The sequence below is a fragment of the Topomyia yanbarensis genome, unplaced genomic scaffold, assembly GCF_030247195.1.
Source record: "Topomyia yanbarensis strain Yona2022 unplaced genomic scaffold, ASM3024719v1 HiC_scaffold_236, whole genome shotgun sequence".
Taxonomy (NCBI): domain Eukaryota; kingdom Metazoa; phylum Arthropoda; class Insecta; order Diptera; family Culicidae; genus Topomyia; species Topomyia yanbarensis.
In genome coordinates this window covers 5,987-29,923 of record NW_026683422.1, presented here as the reverse complement: position 1 = coordinate 29,923, position 23,937 = coordinate 5,987, and the positions used below count along the sequence as shown (strand labels likewise).

Genomic DNA, 23,937 nt, shown 5'->3' with positions numbered 1-23,937 from the left:
AGAAATTAATATAACGGTTTTGGAGTACTCTCTTATCAGTAAAAATGCTCCACCTTCAACGTGACTTCAAATAATATTACAGACTGTAGTGAACTTATATATAAAATTTCACAAAACTTTTTGCCTTTCTCCTATAGAAAGGTTAGGCAATCCCTCTGAACATCGTCAACTTAATTCTGGCCAATTTTTTTTTGACTTACATAGGTTTTCTGTATTTTAACAGGGGCGTAGTTAGGAGGATACACCCCCCACATCACTCACCACCCTTCCCTAAACCGACCTTCCCTCATCATGTATCCCCCTACCCGAATAAAATTTTCTAGTTCCTCCAGAATACATTTTCCTAGTGGGTCTGAAAAACCAGTGACAAAATTGGTTTGAAATGATTTTGAGTTGAGAAACTAATTTAAAATTTCTTAACATTTCTTTCATTGCTTAATTTTTGGCGGGATCCAAACCCCCGAACCCTCCTCCTGGTTTCAAGTGTTTCAGCGTCGACACATAGCCACTCAAGTTCGTAACTGTCGATTCATTGTACGTATTTATAAATCACACTGAGTATGTAATAGACATTTTCACCATTATATTAAACCTAACCAGCCATGGAATCGTAGTTTGGATAAATGAGAAAGGCACAATTGCACCACTAGGTGGATTAAAACAGGTTTTTTTAGTTGATGCAACATATTGATAGCTTTGTCCGAAATAGGCTGTGAATTTTCGGTTTTTCTTGTTGCTTTCGAATAATTAAAAAAAAATGTTTCAGCTAAGAAAAGTTGGGTTTTATTGCTTCGTGTTCCAGTCGTCAGTAACCGACACCAACTAGCTGCCAGTTAGAAGATATATCCAAACTAACACCAAATTGAAGCCATTTTATTTCTTTGGAGAACAATTAAAGATTGCGGTTTCAGAATATTTTATATAACTCATACTTACTTAGAAATTGAATACAAATTGGTTCAAATTTCTTCGACTGATTCGTTAGTGCATTCGTTGTGCAGATTATCTGAGAAAATAATAAGCGGCGTGTCAACTGTTTTGTTTAGTCAGCAAAACAAACGTCTATGCGAAATTCTCCAAATCTCTAAACTTGAAGTCTTTCTTCTGGGACATTGTAATATACATTGCTTGCCGGCTCAATTATATTCTATTCCATTCTATTCTAACCCTTACACAGCCAGTATTGAAAAGCATTCTGGATAACACTGCAGTTATTCTGTAGTGCTTTTCTTGTCAATATTAATATGTGAAGCATATTTTCATATGTCGCAAATATTAAAACGGCCAGGCCTACTGTGCAGAGTAAGGAATTTTTGAAAACTCAATCGGCCCACCACTGATTAGATTCTTAGTCCCACTAAGGGTACTTGCACCAAATTTGAAGGAAATCGGAGAAGTCTATCTACCGGACCAACGTGTCTGAAGTTTGTATGGGATATTTTGACAATTTATATGGAGAAAAACCACTAACTCGCATTTTTGCCGCTAGATGGCACTGTATGCATCGTATTATCACTGTAAGTGAAAATAAGAAAGATAATTTAATTGTCTACAACTTTGTTGAAGACTGATAGTAAATCTGGCTTTGTTAAAAGAAGTTATAAAAGTTTTAACGAAGTTATGTCTGGGTCAGTTTTGCATGGGGTCTAGCAGTGCATGGTTGTGTATCAGTACTCGATTCGTACGAACTAAACATTTTTGTGAAATAATCATAAGATTTAGCTCAATAGTATGTTCAGAAGAAATATAGCACATAATACGAGAAAGTGATCAATTTGATTTCGAACACCCTTTACTGCATCTACAAAGCAGAGGAACATTGCCTCAACAAAAAAGCTCAACAAAGTATGTCTCTTGCAGCGAGAACAGTGCACAGTGGTCAAAATGAGCAAATTCATACCTTTAATTATTTTGTGGCTAAACTATAGGGTTTTGAGTTTTGGTGATTTCAGACAAGTTTTTGGAGTTATTAAGGCAGATTTTTGAAGTAGACGGTCACGTTCCAAAATGAAGTGTAAATGCATTTCCGAAATGTAACTTTTTACTGAAAGGAGATAGGCGGTTTGAGTCTTCAGCAAAGTTGTGGAGAATGTTATTTTAAGTAATTTAACTGAAGATACTAACTCTATATCTACAGCCGATTCGTTGTTATGAGAAGTTTTCATTAGCACCCTTTAAACATCTGTTTTTTGGAAATAACTTTTGTCATATTCATTACTCTACAAGAGTGTTCTCTGCAATGTTTTAGATATTCTAAAACTCCACAACTTTGTTGAACATTTTAAGACGCTCCGATGCTAATATAAAGAGTTAGAGATGTTTCTTTGATATAGAATGTCATATTTCTTAGCCAGTTTCTAAAAAAGTTGCAAAAATATGCAGGTGAAATTGTATTATCTTGAAAGTACTATCAATCAGGCTTGCTGGAGCCTCACTCATGATGCCAAAATGAGGTGAGGTATCAATATCCTGAGGAGGACTTCACACACCTCTCCAATAGCAGAAAAAAAAACTCTTCTCCCACTCATCAAGCAAACTCATCATCAGAGGTGATGACTTGTTCAATGACTAGAGGATGTTATGTGCATCACACAGGCAAGGCGAGAGCGCAAAACTTATTGAAGATGGGTTGGAAGTCCTCTTCCAAAATGCTGAGAGTGTGGAGCATGGGAGTGATTATTTTCCTCTCTTGTTTTTATGGAATTGTGTCTGCTGCGTAGGATGCGGATATAAGTATAATTTTCGTGGTGTAGATCAGTGCTTCGTGGTATACAGCTGCATTAGCTAAGTGGAAAATGTCGCTGAAACGAAAGTCCGGTTTTCAATCGAATCTTTTTTTTCGAAAAATTGGTTGAGGCAAATGCATACAAATGCTTGACGTGTGGAGGACAATTTAAAGGTACGCAGAATTTTAATCTTAAACGGCACGTCATAGGGCAGCACCCAACAGTTGCGGCGCAATACGGTCTAACGAATGAGAAACATGATGATTGTACGGATCCTGTTCCAAAAAAAATTAAAACTGTTCAGATAACAATGGACAAAAACCAGTACGTTGCGAATATGGTTCAATGGGCTACCGAATGCAACCTCCCGTTGAACTTTTTCTCTAAGAAATGCGTTAGAAACATTTTAGGACCAGTTGAAGAATCACTAAATGTTCGCCCAGCTACTCGATTTTCTATACTATCCTATATCGAATGTGTCCGAAATAAAATCGAAATGTTCATGACGGAAGAACTAAAAGGAAAGTTGATTTGCCTAAAGGCAGACTTGGCTTCTCGTAAGGGTAGGTCTATATTGGGAGTTAACACTCAATTTGTTAGCAACGGGAAACTCGTTATAAGAACACTGGGTATGTTCGAACGACACGATAGAAACACGGGACAACGGTTGGCTGAGGAAATTTTGGATTTGCTCAAACGATTTTCGATTTCTATTCCGAATGTGTACACTTTTACAACGGACAATGGTTCAAATTTCATAAAGGCGGGGGATATTTTGCGAATGGAACAAGAAATGATTCTGGCATCTGATGAGCTTGAGTTCCAAGAATCTTCCGCTTCGGATGAACTAAATAAATCATTAAGTATCGACAAAAGTGTTTCATACTGGTACGTTCACGTTGAATATTGTTAACATTTGTGTATACTGATGTTGTTTTTTTCTTCGAAGCGGTTCTGAAAGCGAATATGAGAGCAGTGATGATGAATCTCAAGAACGGGATGTTCTGGATGACGATATATCCGTTAATATTGTACCTGCGGTTTTTAAGTCGCTGCGATGTGGCGCTCACGACGTGCAACTTTCCGTGGAGGATGTATTCAAAGTAAAGGAACTACAAGAGCAATTGTGTCGCGTGAAGGGTTTCGTAAAAATTTTGCGCAAACTCCCATATGTCAGCAGCTTTCGTAGTCATGGACGGAAGATACCGTTCCTGGATTCCGAACCACGCTGGTGTTACACATTTCTAATGGTGGAATGCCTTCAATCGCAGAAGGAATTTATAATAACTCTTTTAACGGCAGATTTGAAGAAAACTTATGAGGACGACTTTTGGGCTTTTACTGAAAATTTTGTAGATTCGGTGAAGCCGGTATTTCTTTTGACGAAAAGAGTTCAAGAACAAAATCTCACATGCAGTAATTTTTACCTCTATTGGTATGAATGTATTTTGCACTTGAAGGAAATTGGCACGGAACTTTCAATTTCGCTACTAGATGCATTGGAAAACCGCAAGAGGATGTGGTATAACAATATTGCATTCCAAGCAGCTCTATACGTGGACGTTCGCCTGAACAACTTCACTCACCCGGTCCTTTCGCATGAAGATAATGAAAATGCAATAGTAACGTTTAATGCTAGAACGAATGAACGATTTTATTTTATATATAAACTTTGTCTTTCAGTATCATTTGCTTTCTACATCAAGAACAGTAATGTCAGTCATATTGAAGAACACGAAGAACCATCCTCAATAGCAGATTCATGTCTGTCTAGGGTAGAACAGCTGATAAATGTCGAGCGACGCAATGTAATATGTGAGAGTATTGTATCAATGGAGAAGAAACTTAGAAAAATTGCTCTAGAAGATGCCCCGAGATTGAATACGGATATCATCATGTGGTGGGAATCCAAGAGGCTAGAGGACCCTGACTTGGCTCTATTGTGCCAAACGGCCTTGAGCACACCTTGTACACAGGTTTCAATTGAGCGAGGATTCAGTGGCCTCGGGAAAATATTAACCAACGATCGGACAAAACTAAGCTCCGAAAATTTAAAATCAATTCTATTCGTCAAACTCAATAACACCATCATAAAAGATAAATATTTTAATTTTGATATCTAATACAACACGAAATTGCTTCCAAGTAAAATGCCTGAATAATATTCGATTTTATTTTAGCGTTTTTTCTCAATAATATCAAATGCTTTAACAAATAATATCGTTTTTATCTCTATTATAGATTGTTTTTTGCTACTTAGTTTCCAAGATATGGATAATAAAATGTTAAAAAATAGTTGTTTGTAGTTTTTGTTACTAAATATCAAAGTAGAAAGTTTATGCGGGTAAATTTCCAATGGGCAGTACATTTTTAAAATCAGACAATTATCGACAGCGATAATTAAAATTATACATAGTCGAGAATTTTATACCATCCTGATTATCTAATTTCAACGCTAGGGTAATGAGCCTATTTTCGTCCTGTTTCTTTTATCCCCTTCCTGTTTGTAGCCGTTGGTTTGAGCAGCTTTTGCCATCTTTGTACAACGCATAGGTTCAAAAGGTAGGGTAATAATTGGAACACGTGATTCGAGTTTTCGTTGCGCTTAAATACGAACATGTTAAAGCTTTCATACCAATTCCATGAGAAACACAAACTGTGTTTTCGAACTCGAAACGCATCTCCATAAATAGTTTAGTTATAGGTTTTGTGTCCTTTACGCGCAAAGGCGGGTTCCAAACAATTTTCTCCTTAATGAAGGAAAATAGTTTTTACTTAAAATTTCTCCCCCACGGATAAATATTGTATAATGCCAATTGAGTTATTATATTGGTTCTTACACACTTAATTTTTTCTGCCGAATCTCAGCTTTTTTCGCATTTTTTGCCGAAATCTCAACAGCAGAGATCTCAGTAAACGTGACGTTTGATAGCTAAGACTCGGAAAATATTTCACCGAAAATCAGCAAACAAATCTCACTTTACTGAGATTTCAGTTTCTAAATTTTCTGACTGCACGGCTGTTGGGAAATTACCGAGCCGAATTGAGTGTGTAAGGCCAACTGATGCCAATTTATACGCATTTCGTAAATTGTAGGCTTAGAAATTAGTGATACACCCTCCATAATAGGGCCTCTATACTCTATATTCGGAGGAGAATACAAAACGTCTTATTTTGATACTGATTTCTCTAAATAATGCCCTTGCAAGTGAAATATTGTTTTAAATATATTGTTTAGCAAATATAATGAAATGATGAGTTCATGAAATATGTAGGATATACGTTAGCCTTCGCCTGTTCGATCAATTTCATTACAATAATCCACAATATTTTCCCAAATTTTCATTGCAAAACATTGAAATTCAAAAAAATGCTATATGCACAATAACTTAAAACATTCTATACCAATCGTTTAGAAATTTCGCATCGTTCTTTCTTACATTATTGTTTAGGTACCTACGGGAGTGCTTTAGAAAATTATTAATATTTTTAAAATAACACGTTAACCGATTGTCATTTTCTGCATTTTTTTCATGACAAATATGCAAATGGTTCAAAATTCTTCCAAAGGCACGTTTTGGTTCTAATAATAATTCGAAAGAGCATTTAATTCTGCTATAAATCAAGAGTTTAGGGGCAAGCAACATTTTTAAAACCTTTTTTGTGATGCACTATAATCTATGCTAGTTTACTTGAAAAGTTCAAATTCACTGTGGCACCGTGCAATGAGTTATGATGTAGTTTTGGCACCAAATCCTTAATCCTCTTGTAAGTGCGTAGCGAATAAACGATTTGCTTGAATAGAAACATGTGTGTCATGTTTTAGCTTACCCTCCTTCACCCATACGTCAAAAACGTCGCAGTTTTTTATACCTTCTTCCTAAACGAGTATTATATTTTAATAATAGATCGTTTGGCAAGTTGTGGCCTCTTTAGGAGTTTACTGTACTATTTTATTACTTACGAGGCATTCAATCGATGAAATGCGTATAAATTGGCACCAACACGTTTGCTTTGTTCCTAAGAACCACTAGTAACGCAATAAATAGCCTGATAATAGTGCAACACTTCTGTTTCAGTGTAACGAAAACTCTAATCGGGTGCTTAAAATATCGCACTACCATTTAAGTCAACGGATAGTACAAATATATTGCAGACACTTCTCTAACCAATGGTACCTATTTGAAACCAATTTTATACGGCGAAAAGAGGCTCAATACCCTTTACATATTTGGCAACTATGTATATATTTAAACAGTTGAATTGCTTCATACAACGCTTAACTATACATTTATTCCATAAACAAAAAATACACATCAGAAATAAGCTTCGCAGACGCATCAGCGCATACAACAAAAGCTCACAGCTACTAATCATTACCTCCTCACAACGCGTGTGAGGACATCACAAACTCCTCTTGAATCATTATGAGGTGTAGCCCACTCTCCTCCACGGAGCAAACATCTCATGCGTGATAAAATATTTGTCTGCATCATTCCGTTGAGCAAGAGAGAAACTCTCTCATTTTTCGGGTCATCACACACAACGGTAGAGATGCTCCCGCTGCATCATTCTTTTCTACCTCAACCTGAGGGAGGGATATTAGTCCTCATAGTGTGTTGAAGTGTTTATAACAAGTCTGCTATCAATCTACTGAAAAGTCATGAAGGAATGGTTAGTATCCGTTGGTATTCAAGAATGTTGCGCACAAATGAAATGGCGAGTATTTGAGTTCTAACGGCGTTTCAATCTTAAATAATGGGAAAGTAGTAAAGGTCTACAATAGAATGTTGATGATCTAGTTATCTTATCCTCTTTCGATGAACTTTTGTCTGCGTTGTTATGCAAATATTTATTTGGATCGTCCTCGGTTTTACTCGAAAACTGCACCAACTTACGTTTACCAATTTCGACGACAAACAAAATCACTAACTAATAAACGGCTACATGAAAATGCTTGAAAAACTGAAAGTATACTGAAATGCCTAACACAAAATTTATTGTCAGGAATATATAGATTAAATAGAATAGAAGCATCCGATGAACAATGAATATCGAAGTTGCTTTATTTCAATTTTGCACTTATACACGTTTTACAATATACCAAGTAAATAATCATGTAAAAATGTGTACGAGGGGTGTAAGAGATTAGGTTCATTCGGTGAAAACTGCTAATATATTTTGATGATACACAAAGCGTTAGTCAATTTGCATATAACAATGTAACATTTGAACTTAATTTCTCTAATTTTCGTGGCAAAATATTGAAAATAATTGAGAGTGAATCTATGGAGGAGACTTTTAGAAAGTAAGTGTGCATCATAACTCAGAATCTACTGGCCAATTATTTCAAAAATTTGTACAGTACTTCTTCACACAGTTTCCAATGGAACTATGAGCACTTTTTGTTAAATTAATTACTTTTACAATAACTCATTAATTGATTATAATAACTAAAATAATTTTGAATACAGTACATATAAAATAGTTGAATATAATGAATCCAGGTAGCGCTGAAGAAAAAACTCAAATGCTCGCCGTTTCATTCTTTTATAACATTCTTGGATACAAACAGATACTAACCACTACTTCAGGATTTTGTAGTAGATTGTTAGTACTTTCAAGATAATATTATTTCATTTGCATATTTTTGCAACTTTTTTAGAAAACTTGTTAAGAAATATGACATTTTTAATTGTCTTTTTATTTTAAGTTTTTTCCTCAAATGTGTCTTTTTTACTGTGTCTTCTTCCTCTTCGTGCTGGAAATGATCTTGTTGCTGTTGTTGTTCTTGTAATCTCTCTCGTGTAATTTCGCTTCACTTTGCGCTGTTTGTATAGTAGTAGTAGTTCTTGTTGCTGCTGTTGCTGTTGTTTCCTCATTGATGTTGTTGTTGGTAAAAGAGTGTTGCTGTTGTTATTATTGTTACAGTTAGTGCTAGTAGCTTGTGACAGCTTAGAAGCACTTCCTGTGAACAATGGATGGGCCGGATTCGTCGTATTCCTGCTTGGAGATCCACATCTGCTGGAAGGTGGACAGCGAAGCCAGAATGGAACCACCGATCCAGACGGAGTATTTGCGCTCTGGTGGGGCAATGATCTTGATTTTTATCGTCGACGGGGCAAGGGCTGTGATTTCCTTCTGCATGCGATCGGCAATGCCTGGGTACATGGTGGTACCACCGGATAATACTGTGTTGGCATACAGATCCTTTCGGAGTTCGACGTCGCACTTCATGATCGAGTTGTAGGTTGTCTCGTGAATACCGCACGCTTCCATACCCAGGAACGAGGGCTGGAATAGAGCTTCCGGACAACGGAAACGTTCGTTGCCGATGGTGATGACCTGTCCGTCGGGAAGTTCGTAGAATTTCTCCAGCGAGGAGGACGAGGCAGCGGTGGCCATTTCCTGTTCGAAGTCGAGGGAAACGTAGCAGAGCTTTTCCTTGATGTCACGAACAATTTCACGCTCGGCAGTGGTGGTGAACGAATAGCCACGCTCGGTTAGGATCTTCATCAGATATGTTACTATGTTTTAATTGCCGCAAGGTTCTACTGTATCGATTTTGTTGGCTATTTTCGGCAAATTTGAGACTCTTAGTCTCTACCATAGACCATGCGGTAGACTTGGATGAAACGCCCAACTCCTACTTTGCAGAAGGCAAAAAATTCTTCACATTTCCTTTCGATCATGCCCATATGAGCCTGCCTAGTTCTAGTTTTCCGTTCTAAGTTTATAACTGATTCGCTCTAGAATACCTATCCGTCTTTCAATTTCATTGCTTTCGTTTCTCTTAGTCTCAAATTTGCCGAAAATAGCCAACAAAATCGATACAGTCTTCATCAGATAGTCGGTCAGATCGCGACCGGCCAAATCCAGACGGAGGATAGCGTGTGGCAGAGCGTAACCCTCGTAGATGGGGACTGTGTGCGAGACATCGTCACCAGAATCGAGCACAATACCGGTGGTACGACCGGAGGCGTACAGCGATAGCACGGCCTGGATGGCAACGTACATGGCCGGTGTGTTGAACGTTTCGAACATGATCTGTGTCATCTTCTCACGGTTGGCCTTCGGGTTGAGCGGGGCCTCTGGCAGCAGAATCGGGTGCTCCTCGGGGGCAACACGCAGCTCGTTGTAGAAGGTGTGATGCCAGATCTTCTCCATATCGTCCCAGTTTGTGACGATACCGTGCTCGATCGGGTACTTGAGCGTCAGGATACCACGCTTGCTCTGCGCCTCATCACCGACGTACGAATCCTTCTGGCCCATACCGACCATTACGCCCTGGTGCCGGGGGCGACCCACGATCGAGGGGAAGACGGCTCGGGGTGCATCGTCACCGGCGAAACCGGCCTTGCACATACCGGATCCATTGTCGACAACGAGTGCGGTAACCTCTTCGTCACACATGTTGATATCGGGGAAGCTTTTTTCCGGTTCCAAGTCCAAACGAGATCTGCTGCAGAAGTTGCACACCGGTAGTCAGTCAGCCAGTCCAGGAACCACTGGTATTCCAAGGAGTAGGTACTTTACTCTGGCGGTTTGACACGAGAGAAACACACGCGCGACTACCTGGCTCGAACGAAGGGGAGCGAATCAAAGAAACAGTTCCAATTCTTTCTATAAACATCAGATCGTCTTAAAATATTCAGCAAAGTTGTGGGTTTTTACAATATCTAAAACATTGTGAAGAACATTGTTGTAGGAACATGAATACGACAAAAGTTATTTTAAATAAACTGATTTTTTAGGGGGTTCATGGGAAAATATAACATTCATACCAACGAAAAGGCTGTAGAAAGAGAGTTAGTATCTCCAATTAAATTAATTTAAATTACATTGTCTGCAACTTTGCTGAAGACTCAAACTGTCTATCTCCTTCCAGTAAAAAGTTACATTTTAAAAATGCCTTTACATTTCATTTTTGAACATGGTCGTCTACTTCTTAAAATCTGTCTTAATAACCCAAAAATTTGTCCTAAGTCACCAAAACTCAAAACCTTATGGTTTGGCCGAAAGTAATCAAAGGCATGAAATTGCTCATTTTGACCACTGTGCAGTGTTACGAATGATCTGTGCCGAACAGTAGATGTATAAGAAGACTGATGGTCCAAGATCGAGTAGCTTGAAAGTCTGAAATAGATTCGGTTATGATTCAGAATAATCGAATTGTTTGGACACGATGATGATGATGATGAGACCTATGATTTAGTTACAACTGTCATGGTCTGCGGAATAGTCTGAATGGTTTGTAAATCAATAGTTAGAAAAGAACCCAACAATCAATGTAGGAATCTGTATATGTTAATTCAAATACCCGGTGCAAGATCACAGTGAAATATTGTACCAATATCTTCATCAAAAATCAAAACAACGTATCTGGCGCCCGAATAGCGATCGTCAATCGGGGAAAAAATCAATCCAAGGCACACTGCCCCGCTCGTTAAATATAAATAAGTTTCGTTCATAATTTTCACACCACTTTTGGGATCTCATAAAATCCGTAAAATATATGTTAATTCGTCCGGTTGCAATTCAATAACGACTCTTCTTCAGACTCCTCCCCAACTCCCATCACTCTGGTTGGATGTTACCTTGGTTGCGTGGCTCTCTAAGACAGCCTGTGCGATCTCAACGGACTAGCTTCCTGATGCCACATCGAATGCTCTTGTTTGGTGGGCTAATAAAAAATCGATTATAGGATTATTATCGACTGTGGCCGAACAGCCGAGAAATATTTATAGTTCACGGTTCTGCTCAAAAACAGTGACAGTTTCAACAGACCTGACTAAACCGCCGAGCGTCGGCATGTAAATTTATTCCCATAAGAAGATCATAAAAATCTACTTCCAAAGTGACGAGCGTCAATGGATGGCCGGGTTTTATCGGATTGTTTGCTATCGCCCTCGACCACAAAGGTCTGGAGGATGCTTCTCTGCTTGGATGGGATCTACTGAAATCGAATCTGGACGGTTGAAGATAAGCCATAGTAGAACGTAGAACACAAAACAAGACGATGTCAGCCATTTGATGCAGCACTCAAAGGTACACCATATACATTCAATTTAGCTCGGCTGTTTCTCAACAGCCGTGTTGTCAGCAAATCTGGAGACTGATATCGGTGATTTTCGGTTAAATATTTTTCGAGTCTCAGCTATCAAATGTCACTTTTACTGAGATCTCAGCTAAAATAGATGTTTACTAAGATGTCAGCTGTTAGGTTTTGGCAAAAGTTGTAAAAAACTGAGATTTGGAAGAAATAATTAAGTGTGTAAGTAGCCACTTACTCGAATTTTTTTCATTTCTCTCAATTCTTAATCCAATTGGGTGGCAATTTTTAAAAATTGACTAGTTAATACCTGGGAGGGTGAAACAGACACTACACACGAAGTGTAAATAATAGCACTTGTCACGAAGCAAGAAAACTTTCGATGCTCAAATGAGCATATTTCTTTTTGCGTGTCATTGATACAAGCGTGTTACCGGCACATGACTTCAATCGTGTGATGGATATAGAGCTTGGGACAGTATAAAATCAGTGAAAGTTTTTATTTCCGGGTGCTTTACATTGATTTGAAGATAAAGTCAGACGACAGTTTGGTTCCAGTGTTCGAGTGAAAAGGAACACATTTCGGAACGATGTGTCTCAACTTCTATTTTAAAAATAGGATTTTTGTTCAGTTCTTCTCCTTCATTCTACCACAATTTTTAAAAAAATTTCTTGCGCTGATTATTAAGAACCGTTACAATATTAAATTGAAGCTGAAAAATAGAATTCAATTTTATAAAAATTAAACTAACAGAATCTTATATTAGGAAACTCGCCGGTAGAAGCATGTTTATCTAATTTGTGAAGTGTAGACCACCATTGAATAAGAGAAATGTACCGGTTTATTTTTCAAATATAAAAAAGAATCTGCAAAAAACCACTAGATTATTTCATGTTACATTCGAGTGTAATTTACGATTGACGGCTCCAGCTCAAATCCTATAGAAGCATGTGACGTTATTTTTTCTGAACTGTTCATTTATTGAAATTCATCTAACGTTTTCATGTTTTAATAATTGGCAACAAGAAAAACGTCATCAAGATAGCGTTAAAACACGTTTTAACACGTAGTGTGAACGTAGTATAACACAAAACTTTGAACGCAATTACCTGGGAATGGAGTTTCTTGAAAAGGACCGTTGCGGTGAACGTGACAAAAACTACTTAAGCGATTTTCATACAGTTTGTTTTAACTTGTTCGTACACTCAAGTTTTTTTTACGCGGTTTTTTTTGCGCGGTATTTTTTTACGCGGTTTTTTTACGCGGATTTTGAAATTTACGCGGTTTTCATTTACGCGGATTTTGAAATTTACGCGGTTTTCATTTACGCGGTTTTCATTTACGCGGCTCGTATCCCCCGCGTAAAAAAAACCTGAGTGTATTTACATTATCGTGTACTTGAACGGTTCATTTTTCATCAAAATTTTTTTGATTCTTTGTAATGATATTTTGTTTAAAATTTTGAACGCCTAAAACATAAATTTTGTTATCAACACAGTTTTTTTATCGCAGAATTTTTTTTTAATACCGAACCGTTCAAGTACTCCGGAATACATTTTTCTTTAATAGCTTTCTTACTTTTTCGAGTTCAGCTGAGTGGTTCGTCTGGGAGAGTGTTCACTGCAAGCCTATGCAAAAAATGCGCTTCGGGGACGCGGACATAATGCCGATAATTTACAATACTTTTTTCATACAACTTGTTTTCATTTTCTTCGATAGTATGACTAACAAATTGCCTTTCGCTTTTCCAAATAAAACATGCATGAAACTCTTTAGAACAATCACGAACTTAAATTTATGAACTGATAGCGATTAAGGTTGTAGCCAGAATCAGCTTCTACGTCTAGAAAAAGCTATATATGACGCTTTTTCTAGACGTAGAAAGACGTAGGACCATTTGGCGAACTTTTTTACTTTTGATTGAAATTTGACAGTTTTTCTCTCGAATGGGTAAATCCAATCACAAGAGCGACCCATTCCAAATGTTCACCAATGGATAGTTATTTGGAATTGACAGCTGTGAAAACAGCTTTAACCCTTTGTGACGCAGTGGGACGTACTTACCCACATACTTCTCCTAGGTATTTATTGGATTTCTAGTTAGCGTAGACAAATAAATACGAATTGTTTCTTTTAATCAACTCTTAGGAATGTAAGGAATATAACTAGCACAGAAAATTATGTGAATTTGTTAATTATTTATTAGTTATAAATAAATAAAACTCGAAAATCTCGTGTTTTACAATAAATTCAGCTGTGTCTGAACTAAAAGTCCTAGAGATCTAATTTTTTTTTTGCAAGTGTCTCAAACATTAAACTAAATAATAGATTCGGTTAGTTTTTTCGAACAAAATTATCAAAATATGCAAAAATGCAGTTTATTATTATGTTGGTCTTTAACTACTACTACTCAACTAGAATAAAAAAAGATTCGACGGTTTTTGAGGTCGCTGATTACGATTCTGATGACGGAATTTGAAAATACAAAATAGCAGCTACACAATGGCAGCCATTTTTTACGAAATTCTCGAATTTTGTTACAATGATTATAAAACTCGATTTACGAGAGTTTTTGGGGTCACGGATTACGATTCTGATGTCAGAATTCAAAAATTCTAAATGGCACCTACAAAATGGCAACCATTTTTTACGAAATTGACAAATTTTGTTACAGTCAGTATAAAACTCGATTCACTGGGGTTTTTTCGGTCGCGCAGTCGCCATATTGGACCCGCCATTAAAACATTTTTCATTTTTCTCGTTAGAATCAGAATCAGCGACTCCGAAAACCTCCTTTTAAAACATTTCAGCCCAATATAAAAAACATGAAATTTAGCCAAACACAGTCGCCATATTGGATCCGCCATTATGAATTTTACATTTTCGACGTCAGAATCAGAATCAGCGACCCCGAAAACTTATATAAAGGTAAAAATAACAGTATTAACAATGAAAAAAAAATCGTGTCACAAAGGGTTACGTATGTCACTCGCAGCTTTGGAACTTAAATATCCACATAATGAAATAAACGAAAAAACGTTTGACATAATATATTTCCGTTTTCATATTTGCCCTTTATTTTCTACTGAAAAATATTGCCAACATAAATAAAGTACAGAAAACTGTTTCCACCTTTCTTTTCACATCATCCATCATTTAACTGTCGATCTGTCAAATTTAACTGTGCTATACAACAGGGTTATTTTGCAAATAACTTTCGAAGTTTTTAACTAATAAATAGAAATGGAATATTTTAATGAATCGGATCATCTGATTAAGCTATGAGCACCCGAACACTAAAATTATTAGGTCGATGTCAAACCTCATGTCGAAGTAACTTGCCAATTTTTTTTATCGAAATTGGATTCATATTTATTTGCATACATCTAGGTCTACGTGGATGATTTTGATTTTCTCGGTACACTCTCAAAAGAAACTTTAAACTGGGGCACCGTCAAATCTGACAAGCACAGTGTCACTCATTCTAAAATTGTTAAATGAGCCAGAGTTTTTTAACCTTTGAACGTTGCACTTGCGTTTTCCACCCTAGAACGTTGCACTGGGGTACAAATGTACCCCACGCGTTTGATCGCAATTTTCGCAGGTAAAAATGCAAACAAAAGAAATGTATAATACATCATTTTCTTCATATTTTAATTACGAAAACAGATGTGTGAGTGAAAGTACGGATTTTATTGAATCAATGCTACATAAATTTGTTTGAACAACAAAAAAAAATGAAAAAAATGGTTTTGACTTTTTTCATAAAAATTACAATAACTTTGCGAATTTTCAACCGATTTGAAAAAAATCAAATGATTATAAAGGTTGAAAGAATGGTCTAGAAACGGTAAAAAAATGGAATTTCGAAATTTTTAAAAAAGTGCAATTATTTGGAATAGTGAAAGTTTAAAAATCCCACTAAATGGGGTGGAAGATGAAATGAAAAAAATATTTCTGATCAGTAATACATTTGTAACACGCAACGTTACTATTACAGCAGATACTGTGTGCAAATTATACTTGCGAGTCATTATTTTGAAAAACTATTAAAAAATAAACAATAAAACAATAAAAATCAGCAAAAATAAGAACGATTTTTTTCTACTTCAAAATTAAATTAAATTATTTGAACAAATGATTAAAAACGAAATTATAATACTAATTGTTACTTATGTAGTAAAACAACCAGTATTTAAACTGGTATTGTCACGAATCACATTTCCCCTGACAGCACGGAACCCGACGAAACACTAACGGCAACCGTAAACTGGGGTACAAATGTACCCCACGCCAACTTTGACACCTGCTTCCACGAAGACTAGAAGCAAACTGGCTATACCACCTTTTCCTACTCTTACTGGGAACCCTAATTTGAATTATGGTTAGGGTCCCAGGTCAGTAAATGCCAAATTCTCGTCTTCACACGGCTCCAAAGATGGCTTGGGGTATATTTTACCCCAGTGCAACGTTCTAGGGTTAAAACTCTTCACACAATTTACGTCATTATTATTTGTCTTTACTATAGATATGAAAATAGCTTTTAATTCACATATTTTAAATACCAAGATGATATAAATTATTTTAAACCAAAAATGTATTTTTGAATTATCAAAAAACCTGCACGTCACCAAATATTTTTGATCCTGCATTCCCATTTCTTGGAGTAGAGAACATTTACAGCGTCGTCTCATTTCCATAATTACATAATGAGCATAAAATATATGTTAGGCGTAGTTTATTGAGCTTTTAAGCGACGATACAGAAAAATTACATAATTCAAACACCATAACGACTTATTAGGATTTATGTAAATCCAAGTGAAAAAGACGCTTTTGTTGAATCCTCCCACTAGTTATTTTTTATAGTGACCATTTCCTCCTTATGTTCAAAAACTGTCGTTCTGACTGGTAAGTTGGTTAATTCATTTTAATATTTTACATTTTAGCAAGATCGCAATATTGTCTTAAAACGATGCTCGAAACTCTTAAGCGCATCCAAATTCTTATTCATCATTGAATACATAAAAATACAATTTATTTGATGATGGCAGTACGGATTACCGAAAAATTCATCTGGTTAATGTGAAAATGACATTAAAATCACAGAAAAACTTTTGTTCGGAAACATTTTCAAGCAAGAATACGATAACAATACTCTCATTTTCTTGATGTTCGCTTTTTCGTGGCTCGGAGTGACAGTTTCGTTCTGGCTGGCTATGACGTTCACATGTATTGAGTCTGTTTCTACCTCCACGGTTAATACCCGTCGCGCGTTGCTGCTGCTTTAAACGAAATATAAAGAAAACACAATTTGTTCCGAAGAGCCATCTGGCGGGCAGATAATCCCCAACCTATAGCACACAAACACGTTCCATAACAAATGCCTGCTATAGGAGTCCATAAATCACATACATACAAACATTGACTTTTATATATAAAAGAAGATAGATAGATAGAATAGACATATCAAAAAATCTCCAAATGCTCATGAAAACCGATCCTAGAGATGTACCGGAGACACAGGAATATCGCCATTTTTCGTAACTTTTCTTCTACTTTCCGAAAAACATTATGGGGACCCAGCACCCTAAAGTTGTTTTTTTGCCGACCAATTTCCTTTACGTCTTCTTTTGTACAATTCTTACTTAAATTATATCAAAATACCCCTGACAGTTCATAAACCCTAAGACGACCTTCAGATGTCGACGAGACCTCTGTTTCAAGGCCCGCATTGATCGATCAACACGTACTATCACAAAACACCATAGAAAATGTGTCTCCATGGGCTCCTTCGGCTAGATATCGAACTTTCGATTTCTTTATTCATAATCAGGAATCATCTTCCTAAACAGTATGCAATGTATACTGTTTAGGAAGATGATTCCTGATTATGCATGCTTCGAACACTGGCGTTATGTCGCGCGTAGCACCCGTGTAACATTACAATAATACCCCCAGCAAACGTAATCATACCATCAATTGTAGGCCAAAAGAGAAAAGGATTTGTTATCTGAACACATAACACATAGTTTAAACTAGATAACGAGTTACTCTATGATATACGAAAACAAATGGCTTTGCAAACATTAGTTTTCGTATTTCTGTACCACACCACAAATAAAACATCACGCGCAATAAGCTGGGTTGAATGTGTGTGTGTGTTTGTAGATTATGAAGCAGATATGAAAAATTTAATCATCCGAAAGAGAAAACCATTCGTCGAAAGAGGGAATCTGCCTTGGCTAATCCGAAGCTAAATCTCAACACTGATGCACTTTTGAACTTTGTTAGCAGCACAACAAAGCTCGCCCATTGTTTCTCAGCCATAACTCCCAAGCGCATCAAAAACGGGAAATGGGATTACCTATAAGCAACATCATCGGGTCCTTTTGCTTCGCCAGTCAGTGCGCTCTGGAGCGTGAGAGGATAGCTTATCATCTGACATGGCAGCAAACGAAATTCTCGCAACCGATCCACTGCCACCCACTTTTCACATCAACATCAAGTTCAAAGTTTTATGTGTTATACTTCTTCCTGAATACCCCAACGGGATCATCGATTATCGTAAATCCCATGGCACCATATATCAGCCATCACGCTTCGTTACACTTTTGTCTTTTTCCTCACAAAATGCTCTCGACCCGACGACGTCAGACACCGGATGTCCCCGAACAGATCAGAAATTCTCTGCAGCTGATGTCGAGACTAGACCGTGGTAACTATGTACCTATGTAGATGCACCAGCAACCCGAGTAAAGTCGAACATCAAAATTACAATAAGTAGAATTCATATTTTGATAATAGCATCAAATTGAAATCTTATTGTGCTATCAGTTTTAGATTTTTTTAAATATGACATCAAACTTTGATCTCAATTTGCTATCATTGTTTATTTGAAGAATTTTCTATGTTTATATTTCTTTGGCAAAACATCAAAGTGAATACATATTTCGTTGTCAAAAAAAAATTCAACATCTCAATGAGCTTTCAATTTACTCTCACTGATAGCAGAATTAGTTTTCTGTTTGATGTCATAGGACAATTTTGCTGCTCTCAATTTTGATCTTTTAACCGTTAAAACGACCAAAACGACAGCAACCTGAGTAATCATTTGCCGAACATCACAACATCAAGTTTAGTTTTCAATTTGTTGTCAGACTCTGCTCGGGAAAGCTGTTCGTGAAATTGACTTCACATGAAAACAGCAAAGTGCCGCTGAGATGAATTCATTCCACAGTACGATCATTGCAACCGTAGCTACGTCGACAGTACGCTAGGTAGGACTGGACTAATGGACCCTAGCCCTAGCTTGTGCCATGAAGCCGCTGACACGCCAAACAGGAGTGAGAAGGACTTCTCACGTTAGCTTCAATTTATGAGACTGTCTGAAACATGTCAATGCATACCTACCGCCATGGCGCCAGGACGGTAAGACGCGTAGGACGTGAGCGTCGTGGCGCGTTGCTGATAGGCGGTATGTAGCGGTTCATGGTTGGTGTGTTTTGATTTGTCTTACCTCATAAATACAAAAAAAACTCATATATAAAACGGGAACTATCGTGTACTACATGTACACGAATTCTCTTGGTATGCTCCCGCGTTTACCTAGTCGATGGGTGGTTTACATTATAACCCACAATGGCTGCACAATACTAGATAAGTTTAATTCATGCAGGAGAACGATCTGAAATGTGGAGCAAAGGATACGGTTCATCAATAGCGATGGTTGTGGGTATCGGAACGTATTTCAAAAGAAAAGAAGTTGCTCATCGTAAAATATCCATAGAAATGGAAGGTGGAATTTTCTAAAAATTCGTACTTGTATTGACATATAGATCTAGTTAATCCTGATCAAAATTGATTGTTTTGCCTTTCTCAAATAGAAAGGTAGTGCAATTGCTTGAAAACTGACTTTTCAATTCATTTTGTCGAGATCGGAAAATGTCTGTGCGTGCGCAGGTATGTTTTTTTATAGTAAAGTTTAAAAAGCTTCAAAAGCCTGACCTGTAGTGTATTGGCACACGGTGTCTTTGTCGAACAACTTTATTTTAAAAGATTCGGGATCTGTAAAACTTCGGGATATGAAAGAATGGACGTTTCCCTTACATTTGAAACCAAGGGCAAAATAATCAGCCCGGGGGCAAGAGCAACTTTTTATTTTAAAGTTTTTGGATTGGAAACTTTAGTTTTTTAATGAAATTAATTCGCATTTTTGCTACTAATTGGTACTACAGACATTCAAAAAATACTAAAATTGAGAATCTGATGAACAATCTCATTGTCTACAACTTCGTAGTAAGCTATAAATCGATATAAAATCACCAGAGAAAATTATTAAAATTTTAGATGTGCGTGGGGCCTATAGATTAGGAAGTCGATTAACAAGGACTTACAAAAAATGTAGGGTTTAGATGAATAGTGATTTCAGATTAATTTCAATGTTTACAAAGTCCCATTCTCAGCAGAAAAAATATATTTTCAGCTTTCTCCGGTTCTTGGGCGAAAATTACACTTTATGAACAAGAAGGTGTGGAAAGGTGTTGACCAAATTTCTTCGATAATCTTACCTTTTCAAGATGTTGATTAATGTAGTAACGGATTTTATCATGCATTTTTCATTTCTTTTCTCGCTCTATGAGACAGCTAATGTAAACTAGAACGACCCTTCTTCCTTATCCTATCCTGCCTGGTAAAATACAATTGGCTTAAATTCAAAACTCTATATTTGAATGAACTAAAGTAGACAGTTCGAGTTATTGTAATAAACGACGGATTTTATTGCAACTTTGGATTGCGAATCCTGTTTGTCAACATTAAAAGAAAGATGATTGGTAGAGAAAAAAAGTTTTGGATCCATGTTTGTTATCTTTTGGGGTAGATTCATTTCATCAGAATTTATAGATGCAGAATTTTGCTTGCCCTTTAATTTTAATTTAGAAATTTTAGAAAAAAGAACAAAACCAAGATTCATAATTTCCTTTAATTCCGGAGTCGTTACTCGTTGAACATGGATCACAACAGAAAACGAGCAAGAAAATATCAGGCTGGGCCATACATTCAGTAACTTTTCAAAGTAATGCGAGTCTGTTTATTGATGATTTCCCTCATAATATGGGATAAGAGCAAAGACCATATATCAAGAAGACAGAGTTGCCAGATCACTTCAGAATCTGGAGACAGTAACAGAAATACGTCTTTCGGGTAAATGTGATACTTTCTATATCTATTTTATATTGAGATCGCTATCTTCGTACAATAGACAAAACTTTTATTTCGCATTCGCTATTACGATTTCTGTTCAGTGTATACCGATTCCCGAAAGTTAACAAACTTGAACATAAATCTCATCGAATTATTTTTCTATCCTTCATGAAACTGTCAATCAGGATTCTCAATCGAAATCAAATCAAATAACTGAATATCTAATCGAGTTTAAATATAAAGTTTAAATTTAGGCCAAATGTATCCCACAAGATACTAACGATCAAGGAGGTTGATTCAAGATTACATCAAGCATACTCCATAATGAGTGAAGAAATAAAAAAGAAGAAACAAATATTTCTGTGACTGAAAAAACTGTTTTTTTTGCTATATTACCCAGCATCTTTCAAAAGAGTACTAATTTCGTTCAAATTTTATATACTCTTCTCTATATCTCCTTGCTCCTAAAATATCATTACACAGTGGTCCGAATTCACAATTTAGGAAGACAAAAATGTTTGTGGCTAAACCTTATGATTTAGAGCTATGATGTCTTCAGGACAAATAATCAGTATTGATTAGGCCATCTCCAGATGTAGATGGTATTAGGGTGGCTCTTATTGTTAGGGTGCTTCAAAAATTATTTTCTGATTGTGATGAGATAGAATATTGCAGTCTTCAGCAACATTGTAGAGGAACTTACACCAAGCAACTTTGCCGAAGACGTCATAGTTGTAACTCCAAAGGTTTTTATTTTATAGCTATTTTAATTGAGCAACTTAGAGTGTTCCTAACAAAAACAGTTTTTTTGCTCTAACTTTTTTATTTTTTATTTCTCATAAACGGTGTCTTCAGACAACTTGTAAAGCTTATAGAGACAAATTTTTTCATAAAAGAAGAATTCAGATATCACTTTCAGAACCGAAGTTATGAGTAATATTGAATAAATAATAGGGCCTTTTAAAATATTTATATCTAAAATTGGTGCAATTAAAAATAATTTCTTCTTCTTGCATTTCAAAGAGCATACTTTCAGGCATGTTTAGAAAAAAAATGCGAAGGTGATATTTCGGAAAAAAATTTAAATGGAGTTTGAAAATTGTGATTTTACTACCGAAAATTCCTCATATAGAGTCAAAATTTGTCGAATGGGCTACCCAAATTGTCACATTTTCGATGGAAGATCCAATTTTTTGGTAGTATGTGGCATTGCAAAACCAAATCAAGATGGGCATCTAAAAAAAATTGTTTTTACCATAATATCATAGGTTAACAGACATAACACTTTGAGGAAATTCGTTAAAAAAATATCGATCCGCGAATTTTACTAGAACACTAGCTCCACCTTTTATACGCGGTCCCAACCATTAATTTACAAAAGGGTTATCAGGCTCAGGCACAATTTTTCACTAGTGGTCTATCCCCCGTATACTTGCGCATATCGTCGCTGTTGTCCTATCTTATGACAAGAGCCATTTAGCACATTTCGAGAAAAATGATTTTTAATGTTTGAGATTGAATATATTGAAACTTATAAATGGTAAAAACAATTCAAAGAAGACAATTGATGCATCTATCTACTCTGCATTAACATCTCAAATATTACGAAGACCGGTTGACTATGTTGTTTTTACTATAAATATAAACAAAAGTCGCACTCACACGTGTCACAGGTGTGTATTGATGACAAAATTTGTATGGCGTGTCATAATCGTGCATGGAAAATTTTCCATAGAAATAAATCATTAATTTATTAACTTTTATTCATATCTTTGACTATATTTGGTCTATAAACAATCGATGAGGTACATTTTGAAGGAAATGGGCCAGGGAATCTAGAATAAATACTTATTTTTAGTTACAGTGCTACATTTTCGGTTTAAAACTTCAACTGCATTTTTCTCAGAAATTGTGTATTTTTGTTTTAAAAATGATTATGCCATTGTGTTTCTCAGATAGTTTTACACATAAAAATATCTTATACATCAAGATAACTAGCGCCAATGCACAGAAACAGTCATTTGAAGCAAAAATTTAAAAATTTCTTAGCACGTTTCTCACTATATCTCAGTAACCAAGCAGAATGTTAACATTCTGAAAACGCGATTTTGTAGAGATTTTTTAGACAAGTTATATGGCATATCTAACTAAGTTTACCCCAAAATGGCGTTTGTTATAAGATAGCACAACATCGACGATATATAAGTGGTGCCATAATCTCAAATGCGACCACAGTCCCAACTAAAAATGACAGTTAAAGCGGGCGAAGAATTGTTTTCCAGTTTTATGTCTGTGAAAATATTGACATTTGAAGTTTTTAGCCCGCTTATTTTTAAAATGTTACTACGGGCGACCTAATTAAATTTTAACGAACTAATCAGCAAAAAAATTGTCACAAATTGTTCGTAATTTTTTCCAATCCGAATTTTTGTAGATTTTTTAAACAATTGTCTATAAAAAATGGAATAAATCTTTTTATTAACATGCCGTCGAGAAAAAAGATGGTCCGCCATTTACATTATTCTAAATTAAATGTGGGGACGAGCATAGTGTGTTTGGAAATCGATTACCTTGTACGCAGCTTAAAAAAATTATAAAAAAAAACATTTTTTTTCGCGGAACCCATCTGGATTTGGTTTTGCAATGCCATATACTACCAAAAAATGGATCTTCCATCGAAATTGCGATATCACCTAATTTGGGTGACCCATTCGAGAAATTTTGACTCTACATGAGGCATTTTTCAGTAGTAAAATCACAATATTCAAACTTCATTTAAATTTTTATCAGAAATATCACCTTCGCAATTTTTTTTCTAAACATGCCTGAAAGTATGTTCTTTGAAATGCAAGAAGAAGAAATTATTTTTGTTTGCCCCAATTTTAGATATAAATATTTTAAAAGGACTTATTTTTTATACAATATTACTCATAACCTCGGTTCTGAAAGTGATAT

The 23,937-nt window shown here is 36.1% G+C and overlaps 1 protein-coding gene across 1 annotated transcript; it reads right to left on the bottom strand.

The window, feature by feature from the left end:
- Nucleotides 1-8,432: 8,432 nt before the first annotated feature.
- On the bottom strand, nucleotides 8,433-10,266 carry LOC131695014 (actin-5C-like). The gene is made up of 2 exons (XM_058983548.1): nucleotides 9,561-10,266; nucleotides 8,433-9,236 (listed from the first exon to the last, which is right to left on the bottom strand). The coding sequence occupies exons 1-2, from the start codon at nucleotides 10,137-10,139 to the stop codon at nucleotides 8,682-8,684; spliced, it is 1,134 nt and encodes a 377-aa protein (XP_058839531.1). The 5' UTR covers nucleotides 10,140-10,266; the 3' UTR covers nucleotides 8,433-8,681.
- Between the last annotated feature and the right edge of the window lie 13,671 nt (nucleotides 10,267-23,937).

Bases quoted from the DNA above. Each gene is read 5' to 3' on its own strand.
- LOC131695014 (XM_058983548.1), bottom strand. From the start codon at position 10,139: ATGTGTGACGAAGAGGTTACCGCACTCGTTGTCGACAATGGATCCGGT. The intron at 9,237-9,560 runs GTATCGATTTTG...TATCTGATGAAG, and splicing joins CCGACTATCTGATGAAGACT to ATCCTAACCGAGCGTGGCTA.